Source organism: Salvia hispanica, chromosome 3 (genome assembly GCF_029641045.1).
Source record: "Salvia hispanica isolate PSC_SH4W2 chromosome 3, Shi_PSC_v1, whole genome shotgun sequence".
Taxonomy (NCBI): Eukaryota; Viridiplantae; Streptophyta; class Magnoliopsida; order Lamiales; family Lamiaceae; genus Salvia; species Salvia hispanica.
Genome location: NC_142694.1, coordinates 43,216,304 through 43,241,507, shown reverse-complemented (window position 1 = coordinate 43,241,507; position 25,204 = coordinate 43,216,304). Strand labels below are relative to the sequence as shown.

The 25,204-nt window shown below is 36.7% G+C and overlaps 4 protein-coding genes, 1 long non-coding RNA gene and 1 pseudogene across 5 annotated transcripts; 4 read left to right on the top strand and 2 right to left on the bottom strand.

The window, feature by feature from the left end:
* Positions 1 to 226: 226 nt before the first annotated feature.
* CLPX (CLP protease regulatory subunit X) lies at positions 227 to 5,150 on the top strand. Its single transcript, XM_089068601.1, has 15 exons — positions 227 to 1,062; positions 1,145 to 1,203; positions 1,378 to 1,478; positions 1,856 to 1,939; positions 2,207 to 2,253; positions 2,665 to 2,739; positions 2,840 to 2,917; positions 3,222 to 3,278; positions 3,474 to 3,544; positions 3,634 to 3,733; positions 4,030 to 4,134; positions 4,289 to 4,351; positions 4,450 to 4,572; positions 4,677 to 4,835; positions 4,915 to 5,150. The coding sequence occupies exons 1-15, from the start codon at positions 553 to 555 to the stop codon at positions 4,984 to 4,986; spliced, it is 1,704 nt and encodes a 567-aa protein (XP_088924727.1). The 5' UTR covers positions 227 to 552; the 3' UTR covers positions 4,987 to 5,150.
* Positions 5,151 to 5,822: 672 nt separating this feature from the next.
* Positions 5,823 to 7,648, top strand: LOC125213924 (E3 ubiquitin-protein ligase SINAT5-like). The gene is made up of 3 exons (XM_048114720.2): positions 5,823 to 6,462; positions 6,683 to 7,069; positions 7,183 to 7,648. Exons 1-3 carry the CDS (start codon positions 6,256 to 6,258, stop codon positions 7,546 to 7,548), a joined length of 960 nt encoding a protein of 319 aa, XP_047970677.2. The 5' UTR covers positions 5,823 to 6,255; the 3' UTR covers positions 7,549 to 7,648.
* Positions 7,649 to 7,752: 104 nt separating this feature from the next.
* Positions 7,753 to 10,094, bottom strand: LOC125213922 (pentatricopeptide repeat-containing protein At3g49240, mitochondrial pseudogene; annotated as a pseudogene).
* Positions 10,095 to 12,190: 2,096 nt separating this feature from the next.
* On the top strand, positions 12,191 to 17,091 carry LOC125213770 (uncharacterized). Its single transcript, XM_048114500.2, has 6 exons — positions 12,191 to 12,383; positions 12,925 to 13,429; positions 13,940 to 14,131; positions 14,839 to 14,868; positions 15,000 to 16,103; positions 16,323 to 17,091. The coding sequence occupies exons 2-6, from the start codon at positions 12,986 to 12,988 to the stop codon at positions 16,872 to 16,874; spliced, it is 2,322 nt and encodes a 773-aa protein (XP_047970457.2). The 5' UTR covers positions 12,191 to 12,383; positions 12,925 to 12,985; the 3' UTR covers positions 16,875 to 17,091.
* Positions 14,420 to 15,591, bottom strand: LOC125213771 (uncharacterized). The gene is made up of 2 exons (XR_007175015.2): positions 15,451 to 15,591; positions 14,420 to 15,235 (listed from the first exon to the last, which is right to left on the bottom strand). It is a non-coding gene; the product is annotated as an uncharacterized LOC125213771 (long non-coding RNA).
* A 2,889-nt stretch (positions 17,092 to 19,980) lies between the features above and the next one.
* On the top strand, positions 19,981 to 23,112 carry LOC125211962 (phosphatidylinositol 4-kinase gamma 4-like). Its single transcript, XM_048111938.2, has 3 exons — positions 19,981 to 20,168; positions 20,610 to 22,009; positions 22,436 to 23,112. Exons 2-3 carry the CDS (start codon positions 20,639 to 20,641, stop codon positions 22,844 to 22,846), a joined length of 1,782 nt encoding a protein of 593 aa, XP_047967895.1. The 5' UTR covers positions 19,981 to 20,168; positions 20,610 to 20,638; the 3' UTR covers positions 22,847 to 23,112.
* The last annotated feature ends 2,092 nt before the right edge of the window (positions 23,113 to 25,204 follow it).

The following is a 25,204-nucleotide window of genomic DNA, read 5'->3' as shown; positions in this document are numbered from 1 at the left end:
TGTATTTTTGCTTGTCCTCACTGAAACCACATCATTTCTTGCAACTTTTTGTAGAAATCTGTTACAAAGAAAGCTTTGTTTTTGTTTCATTTTCATACTTTTGTTTCCTAGCTCTTTCGCCATAGAAAGACAGGATATTTCTAGAGGTAACTATAATTATCTTAAATATTTCTATAAATAATCAATATTTCGACCCACAGGTGAATTTAAGGATATAAAGATTTAATCTTTACAGTCATCGACAACGAAACAATTCAATCATGTTTCATATCTCTGATGAAATAACCCCCTTTTTAGTCTAAATTCACTGTCAATCTGTCTTCCTCAACCCTAAAAATCCAATCTTTACTGCAATTTCATAGATCAGTCAATTTGGAGAATCTGTGCGCGACCCTCTCTCGTTTCCCTTTTATTATCCCAAACCCATTTCCTATTTTCACTGTAAAATTAACAAAATTCATGTACCAATTACCATATTTCAGTGTATATCAATAAGTATCTGCTGCAAATTGTTATTTAGCTTATCTCTAGTTGATTCCTCGAAGATTCTTGATGGCTGCTGCTCTGAGGTCAAAGTCATCGAGAGATACAGCTTCACTTGCTGCATCGCAATTCAGATACTTCATCCAGACCCATAAGCAAGCGGGTCGGGCCAACCGATTCCAGTGGAGCTCCGTTTCCGGCAGCAATCATCACCGGAGCTCGAGTTTTCTATCGGGCTTCACCCCATTCAAGCCCCTCTACATCGGTAGCGGCAACAATACATCGATATTCTTCAAGAATGGGAGGAGAATTGAGAATTTCAGCTCTCAGGGCGAACCGCCGGAGGTGTGGCAGCCACCGGGGGGAGCAGGGGGTGATGGGATTGTGGTGAGGCCAGGGGTCAAATTGTTTCAAGTGGGGGATAATGATGGCTCCAATTCCGGCTCGGGTGGGGGGTTTGGACAAGGCCAGAAGGACGGATGCTGGGGCGGGTCGAACCTCGGGTCGAACTTCCCAACCCCCAAGGAGATATGTAGAGGTCTTGACAAGTTTGTGATTGGCCAGGAGAGAGCTAAAAAGGTTCATGGTTTATCAATTTCCATTTAGGATTGGAGGATGTAATTTTGATGTAATGGGGTCTAATGGGGTTTCGTTGTTGCAGGTTCTTGCTGTAGCTGTGTATAATCACTACAAGAGGATATACAGTGACTCTTCGCAAAGGTGATTGATTTTGTGATAGGTTTTAGTCTACTTTAGCTCAATTTGGGCTCATGCGTTGATAGAGATTTACATTGCAATCCATCTCTTCTGTGTGGATTAGGTGACCAGAATGTTGCTGATTTCTTTTATGTTGATATACGAATATCTGATGTTATGCTATGCCTTGAAAGTTAGGCCTGCTGAGAGTGCGGATGGTAACAAAACCGATGGGAAGGAGAATGAGCATGTTGAACTTGAGAAAAGCAACATTCTTTTGATGGGACCAACCGGTTCAGGTAATTTACTGAATGACTGGGTTCATTTCTAGTATTCTTCGCTATGTAGAGATAGTTGAAAAACTCTTCCTCTCGAATCTTTCATGACATTGTGAGCATGTAGTATGGCTTGTGAAAATTAGTTTAGTGAACTGAACTGAACTTCAAAATATGCAAACAGGTTCAAATACTTAGTCTGCATTTTTAAAAAATATTTCATTTTTTTTGAAAGCGGATCAAAAATGGTTCCTCATTTTCCCAACTCAGCTAGTTGGATGCGAAGTATATTTCCAACTCAGCTGTGCTTTATTGTCTTGGTTTCTGCATTTACTTGAATGCGTATTGTTTCTCCAATTCTACTGTTTCACTGTGATCTTCTGATGTCATCTTAAGGACAGGGAAGACACTACTCGCCAAAACTTTGGCACGGTTGGTGAACGTTCCCTTTGTAATAGCTGATGCAACTACACTTACTCAGGCACGTCTTTTCCACATTTCACTTTGGAAGTTTGGTTATTTGGCATGATCTGGTTAGGGAAGTATTGCCAAACTTTGGACTGGTAGAATTTTTCTCATGAAGAAAATGATTGAATGTTTTGATGCTGTAATGAAGAGGGTTTTCCCATTGCAAGTCAACAATTTTCTAACTTAACAATTAAACAATTACAATGTGATCCAACAGTTTGAACAAAAATCATGTTATATTGTTTCTTTTTTCTGACAAAAAGTATCTCTCATTTTTCAGGCAGGATATGTTGGGGAAGATGTCGAGTCCATTTTATACAAGCTGCTTACGGTAAGCATAGCACATAGTATAATGTTTCCAGAATGTGTTTGCATTCAGATCCTTTTTCTGGGTTCAGTTTACTCGTGATTTTATATCCCAAATATGGAATTTCTTGTCGATTTTTGTGATCTTTCTAGAGTGGTAAAGATTACATTTTGCAGTTGGCTATCTCTATGCATGTTATTCCTCTCCATCTGGTTTTCCTTGTTTTTTTGTCGGATTCTCCAACTCTTGATGGTCACTAAAACACAGCTCTCTCATTTTTAAGGATAAGTGAAAAGTTTTGTTTCTTTTAAAAATTTAAACATGCCAATTAGATCATTGTGTTCAAAATGTTTCAGAATTTTCATTTTAATACTTACCAAGGTTAAGATGTTTGCCAAGTGCAGTACCTATAACATTTTTCTTTTTCTGTTTCAGGCTGCAGACTATAATGTTGCAGCAGCTCAGCAGGGAATAATTTATATTGATGAAGTAGATAAGATAACAAAAAAGGTTGCATACTGTGGCAACTGATTAATTTTCCAAAATCGTCAACTGCATTGAATCTTATATAGTTTTCTAATTTCCAACTTGTTCTTTGTTTAATCCGTAGGCTGAGAGCCTAAACATTAGTAGGGATGTATCCGGGGAAGGTGTCCAGCAAGCGCTATTGAAAATGCTCGAGGGAACTGTAAGTACTTTTACATGTTATGGAATCATGTGGATTTTTGTTATGTTGCTAACATGCCTCGTCTTAGCATTGGAACATAAAATCTCATGTTAATAAGGTGTAGCAGTTTAGGCTTGGTTTTGTCGTACACACATCAGCTTCCTCAATATGGTCTCTTTTAGATGTTGGATGAATTCACCTTCATTGTTAGGCCCTTTCATTGTTCAAATGGATTGTAAAATCAGTGATATGTTCCTGAACTCAAGAGTATTTGAATCACCCAATTAAGAGTTTTATTTTTATCATCTAACATTTTACTCTGTAGGTGGTCAATGTCCCAGAGAAGGGTGCTCGGAAACATCCAAGAGGTGATAATATTCAGGTAACAACTTAACATCATTACCCAGCATAGTAATTGGCATCATATGCGAAGTTCGATAACACAATGGTATATTTTGCAAGTGAGGGCAAAAGGGTAATTGTATCTTAGTATAAAAACCATAAGAGGATCAAAATGCTTAGTTTTACGAATTTTCGCCACCTCTCATCGTCTCTCTTTTTATGCTTTCTTTTGCAGATTGACACGAAAGACATCCTCTTTATATGCGGCGGAGCCTTTATTGACCTGGAAAAAACAATCTCAGAAAGGTAATCTAACTTCACCTATTAAAGTGAAATGCACCATCTCTGTGCCTACTGGCAGTCTTAAGCTAAAATTTTGTTGAAATGCATCCCAGACGCCATGATTCCTCTATTGGGTTTGGTGCTCCTGTACGGGCTAATATGAGAACAGGCGGTGTTACAAGTGCTGCTGTAACCTCATCCTTACTAGAAACAGTAAGCACACTAGCAGCATAGTTTTCGTAACTGTGCTCATTTCTGTTCCATTGTCATGCAAACATAGCAATTGTTCCTTACAACGGTGTTTGTATGTTTGAGAAACATATCCCAAACCAACATCTTATGTGCTACTTGCTTGTAAAAGTCATTCCAGACTACTAGAATATTGAGTTATTTGGCCGAATTTCAGTTTTTTCGCAGTCAAGATTCCTAGCATATTCGTGGAAGTTCTCATTGAAATATACAACATATGGGGATGTTGATGTTGATGATGACTCAATACGATTTTGCAGGTTGAGAGTAGCGATCTTATTGCATACGGGCTAATACCTGAGTTTGTTGGGCGATTTCCTATCCTTGTGAATTTGTCGGCACTTACTGAGGATCAGCTTGTTCAGGTGCATTTTTTTGGCTGAATGACGAAGTGCTCGGTTTTGGTTTCAGATAATGTTTTCAAATTTAGTGATATTAGTATCTCCAAAAAGTGTGTCTATGTTTAGTTTTTTTGTAACATGTCTTGTGTTATGCTGTCTTGATCGAATTATTTTTCAGGTTCTAACCGAGCCTAAGAATGCGTTAGGGAAGCAGTATAAGAAAATGTTCCATATGAATGGAGTAAGGCATCTTTCCTCCTCCACCGAGAAACATGAATCTCAAGATCACTTTACGTCTTCTCTTCTTTGATTCCACGCTCTTATGCACTCGTTTCTCAGGTGAAGCTGCACTTCACGGAGGATGCATTGAGATTGATCGCAAGGAAAGCAATAACCAAGAACACCGGAGCTAGGGGTTTAAGAGCGATGCTGGAGAACGTTTTGATGGATGCAATGTACGAGGTTTGTGATCCTCCCCTCTCGCGATTTCGTGCAGCTTCACACAACTATGATACGTCCTAGTTTCAAATATCTGCCATTGATACTTAGATAAATGCATTGTGCAGATCCCTGATGTTAGAACCGGAGATGACATAATAGACGCAGTCGTGGTAGATGCAGAGTCGATTGGATCTGAGGCACGTGGCTGTGGGGCCAAAATCCTCTACGGCAAGGGATCATACGAGCGATACTCTTCGCAAGACAAGGGGAAGGAGTCGCAGCAGGTATTGCTGATGGCACGAGAGTATAGGAAATTCTCGTTTTCTCGTGTCTATTATATCTGATGCGATCTTTCTGGTGCAGGCGGCGTCTGCAGAAACGAGCGAAGGGGAGGGCGAGGCCGAGCAAGAGCTTCCCTCCATTGCAGCATTGTAAACTTTGGGTAGTAAGGAGACATGTACAGCAGCATATAATAAAACTGAATAATTTATTTAGCAGATGTAGCAAACTTTTCTCTTATTTGTTGCCACTTTATACATGTAAATGGAAGGAATGATGATCTCTCATTCTCTCATGAATATGGTGCCTCTTTTATAGTACTCCTTTCTATTTTCTTTTTATAAGCTTCATTATCCAAATATTTTTGTAACTTGTAAGCTTCTAAAAATAAGCATTCCTAAGTGAAGTATAGTATATTCATAATATTTCTTTGTAAATATGATTGGTTACATTTGGCGTAAGTTGGAATACAAATCCAGTCCTTTTAACTTTGTTTTGAAGATTTAAATTTATGGTTTAAAATCCACTATATGAGGTTATCATCATAGACTAAATTGAACTGTTTTTGTTTCCCATTATATTCCAACTACCTATAAATCAGATTATTCCGATTGAGACAGATAACAATATTTTTGGTTGGGTTGAATGGTTGGCTCAACTAATGATAAACCTCTTTGTCAATATTTAGAGCGTACTAATAATTATCCAAATAAATGTAGTCTTTGTCGGATTGGAATTAAAATATACTGTATCTGCATTTTAAAGGCCATGAAATTATGTCATAATTACAATATTATTCTAAAAATTAATAGTAGGCAGGCTAAATCTTATGAAAATGTTGTTTTACACAGGTGTAGATTAGTTTGAAATTATATAATTAGATGCATGAACCAACATATTTATGCTTAATATCCCAGCCAACAAATAAGGTACTAAAATAAATATTTATATAACCGTTGGATTAACTTTCTAAAATTAATTATATCATGATCAAGATAGGGAGAGGGAGAGAGAGATAACAAAAGAACCTGTTTTTCAGGGGTGATCATTTCTGATAACTCTCTTTTAATATTTCCTCGAGTTTTCTTGCAAAATTCTTTTGATTTCTTCTTCCCTTAATTGAACAGAAAGTTAAGGGAGGAGGAAAACAGGGCATAAAATACGAAGCAGACCCCTTAATTCCAGAAAATATTGTATTTTTTGGGAAGTGGGGGTCTCAAATTTCTGCAAAAAAACAATTTTTTAGAAGTACGAATTTGATATTTCATCAAATTATTAGATTTCCTGAAATGGGCTGTTGATGTCATACCAAAGGTTGGAGCTTTATTTCACAAACCGGGATTTGGTGCTAATTTTGAAAACAAAATTAGGTCTTCTGAATTGGGGGTGGATTTTGGGATTTTTTTTTCCCTTCCCTAATTGAAAATGCCAACAATTGAAACAGAAAATGTGGAGTGTGTTTATGCATCAGATGGAGTTGAGGATGAAGAAATTTCTTCACATCCTTTCCCCAAGAAACATTTTTCTTCAAAACCTCACAATTTGTTATCTCCTGTGATTACCCCTACTAGTGTTCATGAATTGCTGGAGTGCCCTGTTTGCACAAATTCCATGTACCCCCCAATCCATCAGGTTTGATTATTTTGAAACATTTTTTTTGTTATCTTGAATTAGATGTGATTATAGATTTTAGAGGGTACTAGATAGAAACAGTGTATGTTTGTTCTGATTATTGAGCTCAAGTAGATTGAAACAGGAACTTTGCCATGGTGTTTTCAGCTCAGAATATATGGGGTTTAGGGTTGATCAGAATGAATGATACATGGTATATGTTGTTCTTGTTTCTCTGCAGTGTCACAATGGGCACACTATCTGTTCGACATGCAAGGTACGGGTGCATAACCGGTGCCCTACTTGCAGACAAGAGCTAGGGGACATCAGGTGCTTGGCGCTTGAGAAGGTTGCAGAGTCGCTGGAGCTGCCCTGCAGGTACCACTCGCTAGGCTGCCCGCAGATATTCCCATACTACAGCAAACCCAAACACGAAGCAGTTTGCGATTTCCGACCATATAGTTGTCCATATGCTGGATCAGAGTGTATAGTAACAGGAGACATTCCTGATCTCGTTGCTCACTTGAGAGACGACCATAAAGTGGACATGCACTCAGGATGCACGTTCAATCACAGATACGTGAAGTCAAATCCTCGTGAAGTAGAAAATGCGACATGGATGTTGACTGTGAGTTCAATGCTTTTCTTCATAATCATCTCTGAGAAGTCTATGAAAGATTGATGTGAGAATGCATCCATGGAATGTTTAATTATGTGATATTCTTTTCACTGCTTGGTCAGGTATTCAATTGTTTTGGGCAATATTTCTGCCTTCACTTTGAAGCATTTCAGATGGGAATGGCACCTGTTTACATGGCGTTCCTACGTTTCATGGGCGACGAAGTTGAAGCCCGAAACTATAGCTACAGCTTAGAGGTAGGAGGAAATGGTAGAAAGCTCACGTGGGAGGGCACCCCACGAAGCATTAGAGATAGTCACCGTAAGGTTAGGGATAGCCACGACGGTCTTATCATCCAACGCAACATGGCACTCTTCTTCTCCGGAGGCGACAAGAAGGAGCTTAAGCTCAGAGTTACCGGAAGGATCTGGAAGGAGCATCAGAATCCAGATTCTGCTGGGGCTTGTGTACCTAGTCTTTCTACCTAATCAGATTCACTCCTGTACATTTTTAACTTCTCTACTCCTGCATGTATTACCAGAGTTAATACCATTACCTTTGGTTGCTAAAGATTTTTACCATTGCTTAGATTCAACACTTAAACATGCTTCTGATATTAAGGTCAATGCTTGGCAACAATTTGCAATGAGAAGTGGAACCCAAATTACACAAAAATGACTGCACATCATACCTTACGAATAATCATCCTTGCATGTCAAATTCAATGACATATAATATGGAATGATTGAGGTGCAGGCACAAAATTGGAGAGATTCTCAAAATCTACAATTGAGAAATAAAACAATTACTTGCTATCTAGTATACCTCCAAGTCAAGCAGTTACTTCTCATTTACACTGCTGCCTTCATTCTCTGCTGATTCTTCACCAATAACCTCATTGTCTACGGCATCATTCCTCATTACGTTCTCCACTTCTGGAGCCGTGGAAACAGAATCCTCCTCTTTGCCTTCAGCTGATTGTTCTTCCTCATTTTCTGCGGCATCATTCCTCATTATGTTCTCCACTTCCGGAGCAGTGGAAACAGAATCCTCCTCTTTGCCTTCAGCTGACAGTTCTTCCTCATTTTCTGCAGCATCATTCCTCATTATGTTCTCCACTTCCGGAGCTGTGGATACAGAATCCTCCTCTTTGCCTTCAGCTGACAATTCTTCCACATCTGACTTCTTTCCAAACGACTTAGAAGACAACAGATCAGCCATAGCTATACTAGTGCTGGCCTTAGCTTTTGCAGCTTCTTCAGCAGCTTTAGCAGCAGCATCAGCTTTCTCCTTCTCCAATTGCAACTTAAGATTCGTCACCTCATCTTCCATCCCTTCCTTCCCCAACAATTCCCTAACAAACTCCTCCAACTCCTCGGTGAAATCCCCGGGATCCTCCCTCAACATTCTATCAACAATCTTCACCACTTCATCATGCTTCCCTATCCCAGACAGTGCATTCATGATGAACTTGTATGTATCATCATTCATCCTCAGCTTTGGCACCATCAATTCAAAGAAAAATTTCGCCTCATCAACCTCGCCAGCCTTAACCAATGCCTCAACAAGCCTGTTATAGACTGCCAGGTTTGGCCTAAGCTTCAACTGAACCATTGTCCCAAAGTAGTGAGCCGCGTCATCTAGCCTATTCTCCTCCAAGCAAGTATCCATCAGTGTACCAAAGGTATACTCATCTGGAGTCACCTTCTTATCAGCCATCCCCTGGTACAGCTCCTCCGCCTCCGCCAATTTGTTGTTACTACACAACTGATCAATCAGCACATTACACGACAAAGTATCAGGATTGCATCTTTTCTCTCCCATGCTATTGAAAACCTCAACAGCCTCATCAAATCTCTTCTCTGCACAATAACCATCAGCCACAACATTATAGCTACCCAAATTCACACTCAATTTCCTCGGAGGATCATGCTCATTCCTCATCCTCTCAAACAACTTCAGTGCCTCATCAAACTTTCCATTCTTGCTCAAAGCCTCCAAGACATAATTATACGAAACAGCATTCATCTTAACTGTGGAATCCTCACCGAGAACTTTGCCATACACCTCCATGGCCTCTGCTTCCATTCCCTTCAAAAAGTAGCCTTTCATCAAATTCCCGTATATCACCCCGTCCAAGATCTCATCTGCCCCCAATTTCTGCTTCAATTCCTCATACAACTCAAAAACACTATCTGGATTCGAATTCTTCACCTGCCCTGCCATCAAATAGGAATAGATAGGAGGATCCGGCTTAAGCCCCTTGGTCTGCATTTCGTTCTTAATCTCAATTGCTTTTTCGACTTGCTGATTATCTACTAATCCCTTAATCAAAATGCGATATGTAGTAGGCGATGGATTGAAAGGGGCATCGTTGATCAGCTGCCGGTATTGCTCTAGGGCTAAATCGAGCTTCCTGCAGTCGAAATAAAGAGTGAGGAGGATATTGTATGTTACGACATTCGCGGCTATGCCGGCTTGCGTGATGAAGCGGTGGAACGTGAGGAGCTCGGCGAATTGTCCCTGGCGCAGCTGTGCCGCCATCACCGCATTGCAGGTGTGGATAGTAGGGCGGCAATTGGAGTAGACCGAGTGGCGCGTGAAGAGCGCCGCCTCCTCGAGATCGTTCTCGCGTATGAGCTTGAGGATTTTGTTGTGGAGGTTGAGGCGGGTGCCGGAGAGCGCGGAGGCGGGCTCGGGGAGCTTCGGGGCATTTGGATTCTGCGGCGCCGGGGCGGGGCGGGGCAGCTGTTGCTGCTGCTGGTGGCGGAGAGCGGAGAGCGGCGGCTCAATGCGGAGGCGGCGCTTGCGCTTGCGGCGCTCGGCGGCGGCTTCCTCCGGGGTGGCGAAGGAGAAGCGGCGGGCAAGGAGATAGGCCTGCGGCGGCGCGTGGTGGCGGGAAATTAGGGCTCTGACGAGCTGATTGAGGAATGAGGGTTTGGAAAGCGCCATAGATTGATTAGTGTGTGTTGTGTGTGAAAAATGAGAGAGGGGTTTTGGGGGTTTATGTTTCAGAGATTTTGTGAACTCAAAGTATGGGCTTTGTATTTTTTGTTGGACTGTATTTTAGAAAATGTAATGTTTTGGTATAAATATAATGCTATTATTATTGTTCATTTATAATGTTATTCCTACACAATACAATTCTATTAGTGAAATTGAATATAAGGTGGTTACTTTTGTTTTGTTTTGCAATGGTAGATGCATAAATAACAAAAGAATTATACAAATTTTTAGGTAGTTTACTTTTATTGTATTTGGCTTTGCAATGGTAAATGCATTCAATAAATATGGAAATTATAGTCATTAAGTAGAGGCAGAGAGCCAGTATGACTTGGGGGCAATTGGTTAGCGCTTAGGTCTTAGGCTTTGGTGGTCGAGAGTTTGAATCTTAGGGATGAGTGTTATTAATACTCAGTTATGATGGTGCAATTGTTGACTCTTTAAAAATTGATATTGCTTTTAATGACAACTACCATAAATATGATTAGTTTGTATCACTTAACCTCTGGTATCGCTACAATGCGGAGGTTAGCTTTGGTAGTTAAACGGTCTTATCACTTTTGGTTAGCGTTTAGCCGAATTTAGTGAGTCGGAAAGAGAACACTATTGTAGTAGATAGGACTCAGTCTTTCTGATCAACAAAACAGCTACTACTTCATTTACCCTATAGGCTAACAACAACCACAACTCCAATCTTTCCACTTAACAAAACTAGACTCCTTTATTGTGTCGTCTAATCCATCTTAACTCTTTTTTCTCATTAGTCATCTCTTATCTCGCTAGCTAGCCCCCCTACTGCTTATTTTGCAACCACATTAAAAATGAGTACTTTAATTTTAATTCCAATTCCATTTCTTGAAATACGTTAGAAAACAAGAATATCCTTATATTTTTCTAAGATCGCACATATAATAACAATAATAATATGCACGTCTCTATGGACTATGTGTATGGTAACCATAGTGTCCAAGCTTCGTCATATCTAATCCATGCATACATAGGTGAGAAATATTGTTATTTGTGGCTTTATATATAGAACTGAGCCGACTTATAATTTTATTCAAATTGATTCACATTATTAGAAATGGATATTGATTATCACATGATAGTTGAGTGGTCACGTGTCGAGGTACAATCACTTTCTCACAACCAAATATGGTAGCCATGAATATTGGAATTTATTGATTCTATATTATACTACAAACTTTAGGCAAGGGACAAAATGTCACACAATTTCCCTTTTTCACACCCTAAAGATAACAAATGTACGTGGCTCAATAATTTCTCAAGAAAACGATGTAATGTTAATCTTTTTTACAATTTCTATGTGTATCATTGATTAAAAGCGACTACCAATTATCTACTTTTTTTTAAGGTCGTGTTTGATCGTGACACATAGTGGATAAGTCTGTATGCACCAAGTAAATAGGTAGAATATGGAATTTGTATTTCAAACACATTATTGTATTTCCAATTGACCCATTACAATTATTAACATTACTATTACTAATTTATTATATCTAGTTGATAGAGCCCTTCTTACTTAATTGTATAAAATATGAAGAAAATCACCCTAGATGGATCATTGATATTATATGTTCATATTTATTATGACATTTTTTCATAGAGAATGTTCCATTTCCCATTATTGAGCATATTTATTTATAACTTAATAGCTAAAATTATAATGTCTCATCTGTCACCGTTTGTGAACAATAATTAATTCTTGACTTAGTAATTCAATCAGATTACATATGAATTGATACATCTCTTCATTATGTTATGTTATTTATGTAGTAGTCATTTTATGTCTAATGGTAAAATATTCTCTCTAAATCTACAAAAAAAATACAGAAACTTATTTTATAAGTATAAATTGGATTAATACATTAATTCCATGAACCGATAACTTTTTTTCTTAAATTATGCCTAACTTGTGCAATAAAAATCAGCATTTTACGGTAAAAACAATGTTTATTGATTGCAACAGATAACAATAATCAGATAATTATTGAAGAAAAAGTTAAAACTCCCAGCTAGATTAACTCCAATAATCGCACGCGCGTATGTTGACAGTGTAATCACGCGCCACTCCTCCCACAAAAACTGTTTTCAATTATCACATTACCATCTATTCACTCTCACATCAATCCCTTCAAAGCCTTTTGCTTTCTGAATTTACCCCGAAATTCAGTGATTTTCTGATAAATCTGCGTCCAGCTGTTGATTTAATCACTTGTATTTATTGGAAGGAATCTGAATTCGAATCCGATTCCGGAATCCGAATTCGTTTTCATCATTGCCGGATCATCAGAGACAGGTCAGATTGCATATTTGGATTCGGTGTTTATTGCTAAGAGCTCATAATACTTCCTAATTATGATTAATCAGTAGTAGTTTGTATAGAGGGATCGCCCTAATCGTTGATTAATTTGGTTGCTAAGTTGTTTGTTTGGATCGCAATGTGCGAAGATTTGATTTCCACTGTTTTGTGTACTAGTTTAGATTGAGATTGAGAAGCAGAGTTCGATGTGGAGGAATGAAAAGTGAAGAAGCTTTTTTTCCCCTCTCTTTCACAGCTTGAAAAAGCAGCTTCAGAAAGTAGCTTTAATTTGTCCATTTTTTTCGGTTTAAGCTTCGTTAAGTTGAAATCCTACGTACAGTTTATGTTAATTTCTATGGAAAAATGATCATTTTTCCTTTAGTATGCAATGTGATTTTGTTAAATGTATCATTTTTGTATTTTCCTTGTTTTCTATGAGTTGAAGTGATGAAGTATGTGCATATTGAAAGATTTGGGATCTGTTTGGTTTCCTGTTTAAGGCATGCTTTGACGATTTTTGCTGCCTTTTCGTTGGCAGAGTTGTACAGTATGTGTGCGTTGATGCATGAATTGCTCAATCTTGGATTGTTTATTTTGTAATGCAATCTCTGAATGAGAGTGGCAAAAAGAAGAATCTGAAACGTTCGTGGTTGTTTCTTAACGAAATGCCTGTAACTGATGCAACTGTTGCAAATGCTCTGGACAATTGCTCTATATTCCCTGTTGAAGAGATAGCCCAGCATCCTTTACCAGGTTATGGAGTGCCGACTGCAATTAGTTTTAGCCTCGATAATAGTCTCATAGCGTACCTGTTCAGTCAGGATCAGACTTTGAACAGAAACTTGTTTGTATTTGATCCCAAGATTGGGAAACGTGAGCTGTTCTTTAGACCACCAGATGGTGGTCTTGATGAAAATAATTTATCTGCTGAGGAGAAGTTGAGAAGGGAGAGGCTAAGAGAGCGAGGCTTGGGAGTGACACGCTATGAATGGGCAAAGACCAGCCCGAGGAGAAAACGACTTATTGTGCCTTTGCCAGCTGGGGTGTGTTTCCTAACATCTTATATCTTGTTCATGTGCTATGCATTTCATCGTACTGGACGTTTGACATTCTAATTTGGTGAAAGGGAGATCATCATATACTCATGTCTTGCATTCACTCCATATTTCTTCTCTGGTCAGGATTTGTCCATGAAAAGTAAATTTGATTAGCAAATCAGACATTAATGCAAAACTGTTTTTTTTTTTTTGTGAATAATTTATGAGATTAACTACAGTGCTTGAAAATATGAGCTTTTTGCACTGATTAATGAAAGAAACCATGAAATTTTTTCATTGGTTGCCATTTTTCATACTAAGGAAAGTGTCTGATGAAACATGTTCATATTTTGTACATGCTCTGTTTGTTGCCTTAACTAGTCATTTTCATATTTTTAGAAAATATAGTTTTGTACATGTTCTGTTTGTTGCCTTGTTTACTGTTTTACATGACTTAAAAATCTAAGGTTTCTAGTACTTATCATGAACTAAAGCACAACTGCTACATGTGAGCAGATCTATAGCCAGACAAATGATGGCAAGACTGAACTTCTGATCCCAAGTGTCTCTGGTTCGCCGATTATAGACCCACATCTCTCCCCAGATGGAACTATGCTTGCCTATGTGAGGGATAATGAGCTTCACGTGTCTAACCTTCTGTACAATGTGTCAAAGCAATTGACTATGGGTGCTAATGACAGTACTATAGTAAGCATCATGTTCCATACTATGTTTAATTTAGTCTCTCTACTACTATTATTTGTGCTACTTGCACCACTGAGTACTACATGTGTATGCCTAGTGAATTGTATTTATGTCAAATTAATTATCATAGATTTCCCAATTCTTTTTGTTTACATATTTTTTCGTAAATCATCGTGAAGAAGTTAGATTTTTGCTGTCTTCCCCTTTTTTATTTGGGATATGAGTATGCCATCACTGGTCTTGTCAAACAACAAAAAGATAAGAACAAATAGTTACTACTATTAAATAAGATTTGTATAAAAAAAGACTTTATATGAGTATCATTTAATAAATTGTAAGCACTTATCAAGTACATATTCAAGTTAAATCATTTGACCTTTCCATCTAACTTGATTTGATTGCCTATCTGTTAAGACGCCTTGAGTTCCATTCATATTCTGAGTTTGAGTTAAAAGATCTCTTTTTAACAAGTTTCATCATTCCTCACTAGGAGTTCAAAATGAGTGCTACCAAAGTAAAAATATTGTCCTTTTGGTGCTTCACAAAGAACAATGATAGACTTAGGAACTTCAGAGGAAGGAAATGCTTTGCTTTCACCCTTATCCCCATAAATGCATACCCATTATCATTTTCCCCATTTTTTCAGTTCAAATGTTGATACTTATGTCATTTGTTAACTGCTAACGCAAGTTTTTGTGTTGCTATTTCAGACACATGGCATTGCTGAGTTCATTGCACAGGTGCGTTACTGTTGAAACATGTTGAGGGCCACTATTGCCTGGTTTGCATAGCATGTCTCCCATTCCCAATATGACAAAGGAAAAACTCATAAATGTGTTTGCTAACCGAGATATATCTTTTCTTGCTGTAGGAGGAAATGGACCGGAAGAATGGTTACTGGTGGTCATTAGATAGCAAATATATTGCATTTACCAAGGTTGATTCATCAGAGGTACCTCTTTTTAGGATCATGCACCAGGGTAAAAGTTCAGTGGGTTCAGATGCACAGGAAGACCATGCATACCCTTTTGCTGGCGGTCCAAACGTGAAAGTCCGCTTGGGAGTTGTTCCTGCCATTGGTGGACCAGTTTGTTGGATGGATCTTCTCTGTGGAGGTGAGCAGACAGAAGATGAGGAATATTTGGCAAGAGTCAATTGGATGCATGGAAACATTCTTACTGCTCAGGTGTTAAATAGAACTCATTCTAAACTGAAAATCCTCAAGTTTGATATTAAAACTGGCCAGAGGGAACTAATTTTGCAAGAAGATAGTGAAACTTGGATCAATTTGCATGATTGTTTCACTCCTTTAGACAAATTACCTGATCGATCATCTGGAGGATTCATTTGGGCAAGCGAAAGAACTGGATTCAGGCATTTGTATTTGTACGATGCTGATGGTGTGTGCTTAGGACCTATTACTCAAGGTGATTGGATGGTTGAGCACGTAGCTGGTGTAAACGAGGCTACTGAAATTTTATATTTCACTGGAACCTTGGATGGCCCTTTGGAATCACATCTTTATCGGACGGAGTTGTTCCCAGATAGTAGCCGTTCCTTACAGACTCCCCTAAGATTGACCCAGGGAAAGGGAAGGCATGTTGTTGTTCTTGATCACCAGTTGCAAAAGTTTGTGGATATCTATGATTCCTTGGATTCACCTCCCAAAATCACCCTATACTCGTTGCTGGATGGAAGCTTCATTGCGTCAGTTTATGAGCAGCCCGTCAACATTCCCAGGTTTAAGGAACTCGCACTTGTGCCTCCTGAAATAGTTCAGGTGAAGGCTAAGGATGGAACTACCTTGTATGGGGCACTATATAAACCTGACGCTGCAAGATTTGGACAACCACCTTACAAGACAATGGTTCACGTCTACGGTGGTCCCAGCGTACAGCTAGTCTGTGATTCTTGGATAAACACAGTCGATATGAGAGCTCAGTATCTCAGTAGTAAAGGCATATTAGTTTGGAAGGTTGGCATTTTTGTTTTGGATTGCATCTCATCCTGCCACTTATTATTTACTTTTGGAATATATGCTATCTGCGGTCCAACACAAGCATACTTTAAACGTTTTCATATGCTCTGGATTTTTGTCACTTGATTGTCACTGTTTTTCTTTAGTAGTTCTACTTTTTATAAAGGAGATGTTAATTTGATTCTTTCTTTATTCTGGGTGCTATTCCCTTCTCAGATGGATAACAGAGGAACTGCTCGACGAGGACTCAAGTTTGCAGGTGCGCTCAAGTACAAATGCGGCCAGATTGATGCTGAGGATCAACTCACTGGAGCCGAATGGCTCATCAAGCAGGGGTTAGCTAAAGACGGCCACATTGGACTGTACGGATGGAGTTATGGCGGATATCTCTCAGCAATGGCACTGGCAAAATTCCCCCAAGTATTCAAATGTGCAGTTTCCGGAGCTCCTGTGACATCATGGGATGGATACGACACCTTTTATACCGAAAAGTACATGGGCTTGCCCTCTGCAAACGAATCGGGCTACTTACACAGTTCTGTCATGCATCACATCGACAACATGGAAGGGAAGCTTCTCCTGGTGCACGGGATGATAGACGAAAATGTTCATTTCAGGCACACAGCGAGGCTTGTCAACGCGCTCGTGGCTGCCAGGAAGCCTTATGAACTGTTGATATTCCCAGACGAGCGCCACATGCCTCGCGGACTCAGGGACCGCGTATACATGGAGGAGAGGATCTGGGATTTCATCGAACGGAGTTTGTAGATGATGTTGCATCAGAAACGACGAAATTCAGGTCTGACAATTCGACGAAGCTCGTTGAAGATAGAGTGTGCTCCTAAACTTTTGTTTCAAATGATGTGAAATAAGAATCTTGTGGTGTACATAGTTGATGAAGCCTTGGAAGGAAAAACAGTTTCATTTTACTCTCCAAGGAGAAGAAACTCATAATAATATTCAAAATAACTGGCGATCCAAGAAATTAATCTCTTTAATTTTAGCAAATGAATGATGATATCGTTACACTTGATTATCATTTATTAATGAAAATCTATTTTCCCCTCAACAAGAGACAGATAGTAAATGGGAAAGTTAAATTCTAACGAATATGTTGTTGCGTTGTCACATTCGAAGGCACTTTTGTGGGAAAACCATTTTATTTTACTATAGTTGATTAATTATTTTATTTCTGTATTTATGAAAATCGAACTATAGTGAATAATAACAGAGTAAAATTAAAAAAATATATATTTCAGCCAAATCCTTAACTCAATATTCCAGAGATTGTAGAGAAAATCTTATACTACGATTTACCAAGTCACATGATTAAACTAACATGACAACAAGGGTATATACCTATGCAAAATTGTGAAATCCATTTTAACTTTTGCATTGACATAATGCATGATCCAAGATTTAGTGCTTGGTGTAATGTTTCAAAAAACTTGTATGTCTGTCCCTATAAAATATTACAAACTTTATTACCATAGAAATAATGACCCCTATGTAAGTTATTTGTTTCTACAACCAATTTTCAATTATTTCACTAAAGTTTTGTAACAATTTTGAGAGATCAAGCTTTTCTGAAATTGCTATCTATACGATAAGCACAATCATATTTTTAATATAAAATGTTGATAAGGATAATTTAAAATACAATAATATGATAAATGCATTATAGAGTTATAGCACATTATCTTTTTTATTCATGAATCCTACGTTGCATTCCAATTTCCAAGGGAACATACACATACACTTTCTTACGAATTTCACATGACCTGTCTCTAAACTTTTTATTATTGTGCATGTACCATGCATGAAAAGTAAAATAATTGTATTAGGGGCTAATTGGCTATGTGTCATATATTACAATCAAATTTTATTTTGTTTCTATATCATTTTAAATTAGTAATATACACAACTTTGACTCTTTTTAGATTTTTTCCAAATTGGAATTCCATTCAAATCGGAACTAATTACTGCTGACACCGAAATTTTAATAAACTTTAAACATTTGGTTGATAACATGAATGTGTCAATTTAATTTTGAATTGGGTGAAATTTGAATTTTGGGAATATTATAAAAGTGATCAAAGTTGAAAGTATATTTTGTCACAAACTTTTATAACATATACTTAGGAAACAAACCAAAATTTGATTACCATTTAATACGCATTATTTAAATAATTAGCATTTTGTACTCATAGTTTCATCTAATCACTATAGCCAAGTTTTTTTTCATCGAGAAAAATCTCAGTACTATAAAATTCCAACATTTACTATTCATATCGGTGTCACGGCACCAATATTATACTACTTCAACACATTATTAATTTACCAAGATTAAAAACATTCGAATTTTTTTATCCCATAAAGGGGGAAAAACGGCCAACATGATAAGATAGACTAAGATCACATTATATATGTTATGTTAATTAGTGTTTTTTGTGAAGTTGTACACTCGCTATAATATCAAAGATAAAAATAAAATCACACAACCTCATGTGACCTTCCCACCATGAAGCTTCTTAAGATAAGAGTTTTTGGAATTTACTATAAAAAATTACGACAAAATACAACTCAATTGATAAGATAATTCTCTTCTAACCAATAGATCGAAAGTTCTAGACACATTGTGTATATGTAAATCTAAATTCAAAAATTCATTAAATTTCACTTGAAATTAATGAAATTCTTATTACATTAATTAAACAACGACGTAAGACAAAAGAGTTAATAGACCATTAATGTTTATTCCATTTTTAAATAGACTACTATATTGTATATTTAGTTACAAATAAGCCAAATATGATGGTGTGACATGCATGCCCTTGTTACTATTTCTACTACTACTAAATAGCTTTGTGATAATTTTTTATAGTATTAACTTTATTTTTAAGCATGTCTTTTTTAAATTCTCTTCAATTTTATATGAAAAAAATGTTAAAGATAATATTATAGTACTATAATACAAGTATAATATATTTGGATTTTGAAGTAAACATTGAAAATGTATTTGATCATTTGCCTAATGATTAACATAGTATAAATGTATAGTGTTAATTAGAGTTGGAAAAAATTGATTGGGACGTTTTCATACAATTCCTGACTTGGCAAAACTTGATTGGGTATGAGTCGTGTGAGTATGAGTATACAAATTTTCTCAAAACGGAGGGTAATTTTGACAATTACCATATGACAAACTCAAAGAAACGGGGTTTAATATGACTAAGCTCATTAAGGAAGGAATTCCATTGGCTGAACACGTCATTATTGCGTCCGTTTACACGGCCGTTAAGTATACTAAAATATCACATGCACAAAATAACACTTTGTATTCAATAATAATCAAAACTTTTTTTCTTCTTTTTTTAGTTGAAATTATAAAAATATTTTATGTTTTAGAAATTTAAACATTAATCATGTTCATTAGCCATTATAACCTTTATTGCTAGTTATTCCATTATAATATATATTGAAGTTGTACGATATGTAAACTTTACATACTCCCTCCGTCCCAAGGAACACAAATAATTTATCATTTCAGTACACCCGCAATTAAAAGTTTAGTAGCATATTTTTTTTATTTTTAATAAATAAATAGAAATATTAATTAAATTATTGTATTCAAATTTTATTATAAAATTAATTCTCCTGCATAAAAATAAATTTACATTTTATTTGGAGTATATACTCGTTATGAATTTTGTCTCACATTTCTTATAATCGTGGCATAGTGCTAGAACCGCTAAACGGCGGAAAAACGTTCAAAACTTAAAAACAAAAATAAACATTCGTGGGGTCCACTACCAGAGCCCTTTAAATAGCCCAACGTATTCCCTCACTTTCTCTCAGCTCAATCGACCTTTAAAAAATTCTCTGGAAATTTTACTTCCATTTTTACAATTTCCGGGAATTTTACACATATTTGAGCTGATCGTGAGTGATGAAGGTGGAGAAGTGGACATTGGCTACCATTGTTTCTGCATTTCTGTTCCAGTCGATGATCGGTTGATTCTTTCAGTTTTGCCTCGGTCTTTCACTTTTTTCTTCACTCAGGTTAGAGATTCGATTTTTTTCTTTAAATTTAATTGTGCATTCATTTTGTATTTTGAGCTGTTTGATGATTCTTGTTCAATGCTCTGATTTCTGATGTTCAATTGCTGATAATTAGTCTGATCGCATTTTCGCATTTTCTTTTTAGTTTACTTGTGTCTTCTGTTTTTTAGGTTTATTTATGTGATTGAGTTGAAATGTTTCTAGCTGAGAGTGGTGATACTCTACATTAACTTTGACATTTCTTTTAATTTTTATTGTTCATTTGCTAGTAATTAGGAATCTTGCATTAGCTTCTTTAAAGGGTTGGAAATTAGTAGTATTAGGTTTATTTTGCCACTTTTGTGGAATTTAAAAATTTGCTCGGCTCGGTTCAGGAAAGTGTTTGTTCTTGATTTTTTAATGGATAATTAGTAGTGAAAGCTTGGATTTGTTGGTGTGTAGGGAGAAGTTTGTGATCTTCTTGGGCTGCAATGTCGATTGCCAGCGTAGCTCTCTGTCCTGTTTATGAAGACTACTGGAACTTCCCAGGCCGTGTCTCGGGGCAGTATGGCCCGTGGTCTAGTGACTCGATCTTGATCTACCTGACTGTTGGTGGTTCTGTGATTCCTATGAGGGTTCTTGAATCGGATTCAATTGCTTCTGTCAAACTCAGAATCCAAGTTTCTAAAGGGTTCTCTGCAAAGCAGCAAAAGCTTGTTTTCGATGGGAAAGAACTGGCAAGGAACAATTCTCAGGTGCGGGACTATGGAGTGTCTGATGGGAATGTGTTACATTTGGTTGTCCGCCTCTCTGATCTCCAGGCCATCACAGTTAGGACAGTGTGTGGCAAGGAATTCGAGTTCCATGTTCAAAGAAAGCGGAATGTGGGGTATGTGAAACAGAAGATTGCTGAGAGGGGGGATGGTGTTTTTAATCTCAAGGATCAAGAATTGTTCTGTGATGGTGAGGAGCTTGAAGATCAGAGGATCATAGATGATTTATGTAGGAGTAATGATGCTGTAATTCATTTCCTGGTTCGTAAGTCAGCAAAGCTCAGGGTTGTGCCCATTCAAAAAGATTTTGAGGTGTCGATAGTTGCATCAGATGTAGAAGAGAAGGTAGGTGATAAAGTGAATAGGCGGAAAAGGAGAAGTCAGAATGAGAAGCTTCCGATTGTTGCTGCCATTCACCCTCTACGTGAGGTTCCAATAGAACCACTGATTGTTAATCCTAAGATTGTCTTGTCCCCTGTGATTAAACAACTAATTCATGAGACTTGTAATGGGCTGGAAAAGGGTAATCGGCCAATTAGGTCTTCGGAGGGATCAGGAGGTACTTATTTCATGCAAGATTCAGCTGGCCAGAAATATGTTTCTGTCTTTAAGCCAGTTGATGAGGAGCCCATGGCTGTAAATAATCCTCGAGGCTTACCCTTGTCCCCTAATGGTGAAGGTTTAAAGAAAGGTACACGAGTAGGGGAAGGGGCGTTCAGGGAAGTTGCAGCTTATATTTTGGATCATCCACATGGAGGTCCACGCTCGATTTGCAGTGATGAGAAAGGCTTTGCTGGCGTCCCACCTACAGTCATGGTGAAGTGTCAGCATGGTGGATTCCACTACTCAGAAGGTTTTAACTGTGGATCGAGTAAGTTTGGGTCGCTTCAGATGTTCAAGAAGAACTGTGGTAGCTGTGAGGACATGGGCCCTCGTGCTTTCCCTGTGGAGGAAGTTCACAAGATATGTGTACTCGACATCAGGTTGGCAAATGTAGACAGACATGCTGGCAACATTCTGATCCAAAAAGATGCCGAGGGTCAAATTGTTCTTATCCCGATTGATCATGGTTACTGCTTGCCTGAGAATGTAAGTGTAATTCTGTCCTCCATTTTTTGTTCAATAATGTTAAATTATGAATATTATTTCAGAACATGTTCTGATGTTCAATAGATGCATCTTTTTTGATACATAATCCTGGCATAGTTGTTGAATTTCTAGGCACCAAATTTGATTATTAATGTGTATTATCATTCAGCTATATTCATCATGCCTGTTAGATATTCGTGGGAAGAATTTTCTGTATATCCATCGAACATCTGGTCTAATTATCTTTATGATTACAATGTGTTTCTTTCCTACCATAAAATCCATAATATAGATTCGGGGATAATTTGCTAAGAGGGTAGAAAGCTGAACCATATATATACCTCCATCATCAGAAGTTTTGACTTGCTCGTGCCTGTTTTTCGTGCACTTCATTTACTTTCCATTTACGACTATTCTGCATTGCAGTTCGAAGATTGCACATTTGAGTGGCTCTACTGGCCTCAAGCTCGGGAGCCTTTCTCTCCTAAGGAGATTGCATACATAAACTCCTTAGATGCTGCAAAAGACATCGAAATTCTGAAATTCAATGGATGGAACGTACCAGACAACTGTGCACGCGTCTTCCACATCTCCACCATGCTTCTGAAAAAAGGCGCAGAAAGAGGGCTGACTCCCTTTGCCATCGGAAGCATCATGTGCAGGGAGACAGTCAAGAAAGAGTCTGTTATCGAGAAGATAGTGGAGGAAACCGAAGAATCCGTGCTACCTGGCACAAGCGAATCAGCATTCCTCGAGTCTGTCTCAGTCATCATGGACCGTTACCTTGACGGTCTGTCCCCCCCTAACTGCAACACGAAGGTACATAGAAACTCCTGATATGAATACGAGTGTAGTGTTGTCATCGCCTTTTATCGTTACAACACAAGTCGTTGTCAGTCCAGCCCGTCGAAAGGAATAACAGTGTGTGAATGTGTGTGTATGTGTGTCATAACATATCTACTAATGACCTGCTTCTGTCTGAGTGTATATGATCCTATCCTACTTTGGGTATGTATTTGAACTTGCAGCTTATAAGGTTGCTACTCTGCTTTGTATTTCCACTTCCTCTCTAATGAAATAAATCACTTTTTTACTTGAGCAAATTGTTTGACTTCTTTGTTGTTTTGGCATTTAAACATGTGACAATGGACTGTTTTTCAATGCTAATTTTTGGGGATAAAGTTGAAAATCAAGTTGGTTTGTGAACCCAAATGTACAGTACTTGTCCAATTTTTCTTGCAAATTAATAATGTTTTTATTTTTCTGATACAGTGTTTTTAACTTAGTGTGTACTATATTTCTATAACATAATTACAATGTAGGAGTGATTTAATATTATTGTCCACTAATTTAAAAACTGTAGTTGAAGTTAAACCACCTCTTGGATTACAGAATACCGAATCAATTAAAAATTAATAATGGTAAATTAAGGATATCATTTTGAGATAATTGATACATACTTATTTAAATTTTAATATCATTTTTTATTTATTGTTGTTATTTTATTAACTAATAACTTATTGAGGAAATATTAATTAAGTTTTTAAAATTATAAATCATAATAAATTATAATAGTAATAATCAGTATAATTATAATTATTATTTATTAGTACTATTATTATGATGCTCTCAATATTATATTATTGTTATTATTATTTTTAATTAAGAACTAAATTAGGAAAAAACTGCTTTTAATTATTATGATATTAATTAATTGAATTTAAATATTCACTTCAAATTCTAACAATTTTCTTTGATATTTACGAATACATGATAAATAATCTATCATGGAGTATTATATTTTTCTGTAATCACATTACAACAAACGAGTCTTATATGAATTTTGTCATTCCAACTAATATGTCGAGATCGAATCATCTAACCACTATTGATTTTTTCTATATATATATATAACCGATTCTATAGGGCATCTAACCATTTTTTATTTTTTCTAACAATTTTATCGAAATGATATAAGTAGAATCTTAATTAAGCATTAACAGTTCCCACAATTAAGTCTAAAGGCTATATTGTAGTAATAATGTATAATCATAAATCATTAACAGTTGTCTCAAGTTACTCTAAATGCATGCTATACAATAATGTAGAATCATAAATCATTAAACATTGACATGGAATGTGAACAAAATTTGAAACTTGAGATATACATTAGCTGATTAGCTAAAGATATTTGAGGTAAAATCCAATTTTGAATTCCATATATGTATCTAGGTAGCTGGCATCTTCAATGACAATTTGACTTGTTTTTCTTCCTCTTCGTATTATTTTGCACCTATTATTCTGCAGAAATATTTATATGTGTTTTCATAATCATCTCTTGGTTGAAAATCAATTTTATTGGTCTATATAATAAGGTTGAATGACATATGTTGAAGACTCATTAACTGTTGTAGGAAATTTTATTGGTCTATATAATAAGGTTGAAATTTTCAACTACCTTCGTTGAAGGAAATTAATAAGAATGAGAGCCATGAATGTGTTTAAATTTTATTGTTCTGACAAGATGGCATGATTCTCTCTATATTTATATTATGTGAATAATAAATCGTATCTGTCCTAACAAGAAGCATTTAGTATACAGAATATAATATTGGGAATCGATAAATGAGAATAAATTATATGTACGTAATTAGATCTTTTTCTCTACGAGTTTTTTTACGTAATTGTATGTACGTATTAAAAACTGATCATAAATATTGATTAATTTGATGAGTTAAATTATGCAATAATTTAGGAAAATGGCAACTTTTCAAATTTAATCTCTAGAAATTTATATAATTATCTTTGAATAAACTCGTTGCACCATATATATCCCTACGCTTCGGCTCATTCTACAATATTCTATGGGGGTGTTCGGTTTGCAAGATTGTATTCCAGATTAAATATGTAGTGTGTTTGGTTCATGAGATTCAATCTTACAACTCAATTATAGATGAATAATTATGGGAATAATTAGTCATAGCTAATCCATATGACTAAAATAATCTCACTATTCAATCGTAGATTATATCTTGATATTATTTTATCTAGAAAACTAAACACCACTTATATGGACATTCTAAATATTAAATATTAGTGCCTTTTAAATATTGAATTTTTCGCTAAAAAGTTGGTACATGTTTTGTGTTTATCTTTACACGAGAATCCACAACTTGTTAACAGACCAACAAATTA

Bases quoted from the DNA above. Each gene is read 5' to 3' on its own strand.
- CLPX (XM_089068601.1), top strand. From the start codon at position 553: ATGGCTGCTGCTCTGAGGTCAAAGTCATCGAGAGATACAGCTTCACTT. The intron at 1,479-1,855 runs GTAATTTACTGA...TCTTAAGGACAG, and splicing joins GATGGGACCAACCGGTTCAG to GGAAGACACTACTCGCCAAA. The intron at 1,940-2,206 runs GTCTTTTCCACA...TTTTTCAGGCAG, and splicing joins AACTACACTTACTCAGGCAC to GATATGTTGGGGAAGATGTC.
- LOC125213924 (XM_048114720.2), top strand. From the start codon at position 6,256: ATGCCAACAATTGAAACAGAAAATGTGGAGTGTGTTTATGCATCAGAT. The intron at 6,463-6,682 runs GTTTGATTATTT...GTTTCTCTGCAG, and splicing joins TGTACCCCCCAATCCATCAG to TGTCACAATGGGCACACTAT. The intron at 7,070-7,182 runs GTGAGTTCAATG...CTGCTTGGTCAG, and splicing joins ATGCGACATGGATGTTGACT to GTATTCAATTGTTTTGGGCA.
- LOC125213770 (XM_048114500.2), top strand. From the start codon at position 12,986: ATGCAATCTCTGAATGAGAGTGGCAAAAAGAAGAATCTGAAACGTTCG. The intron at 14,869-14,999 runs GTGCGTTACTGT...TTCTTGCTGTAG, and splicing joins TTGCTGAGTTCATTGCACAG to GAGGAAATGGACCGGAAGAA. The intron at 16,104-16,322 runs GTTGGCATTTTT...TTCCCTTCTCAG, and splicing joins AAGGCATATTAGTTTGGAAG to ATGGATAACAGAGGAACTGC.
- LOC125211962 (XM_048111938.2), top strand. From the start codon at position 20,639: ATGTCGATTGCCAGCGTAGCTCTCTGTCCTGTTTATGAAGACTACTGG. The intron at 22,010-22,435 runs GTAAGTGTAATT...TCTGCATTGCAG, and splicing joins GTTACTGCTTGCCTGAGAAT to TTCGAAGATTGCACATTTGA.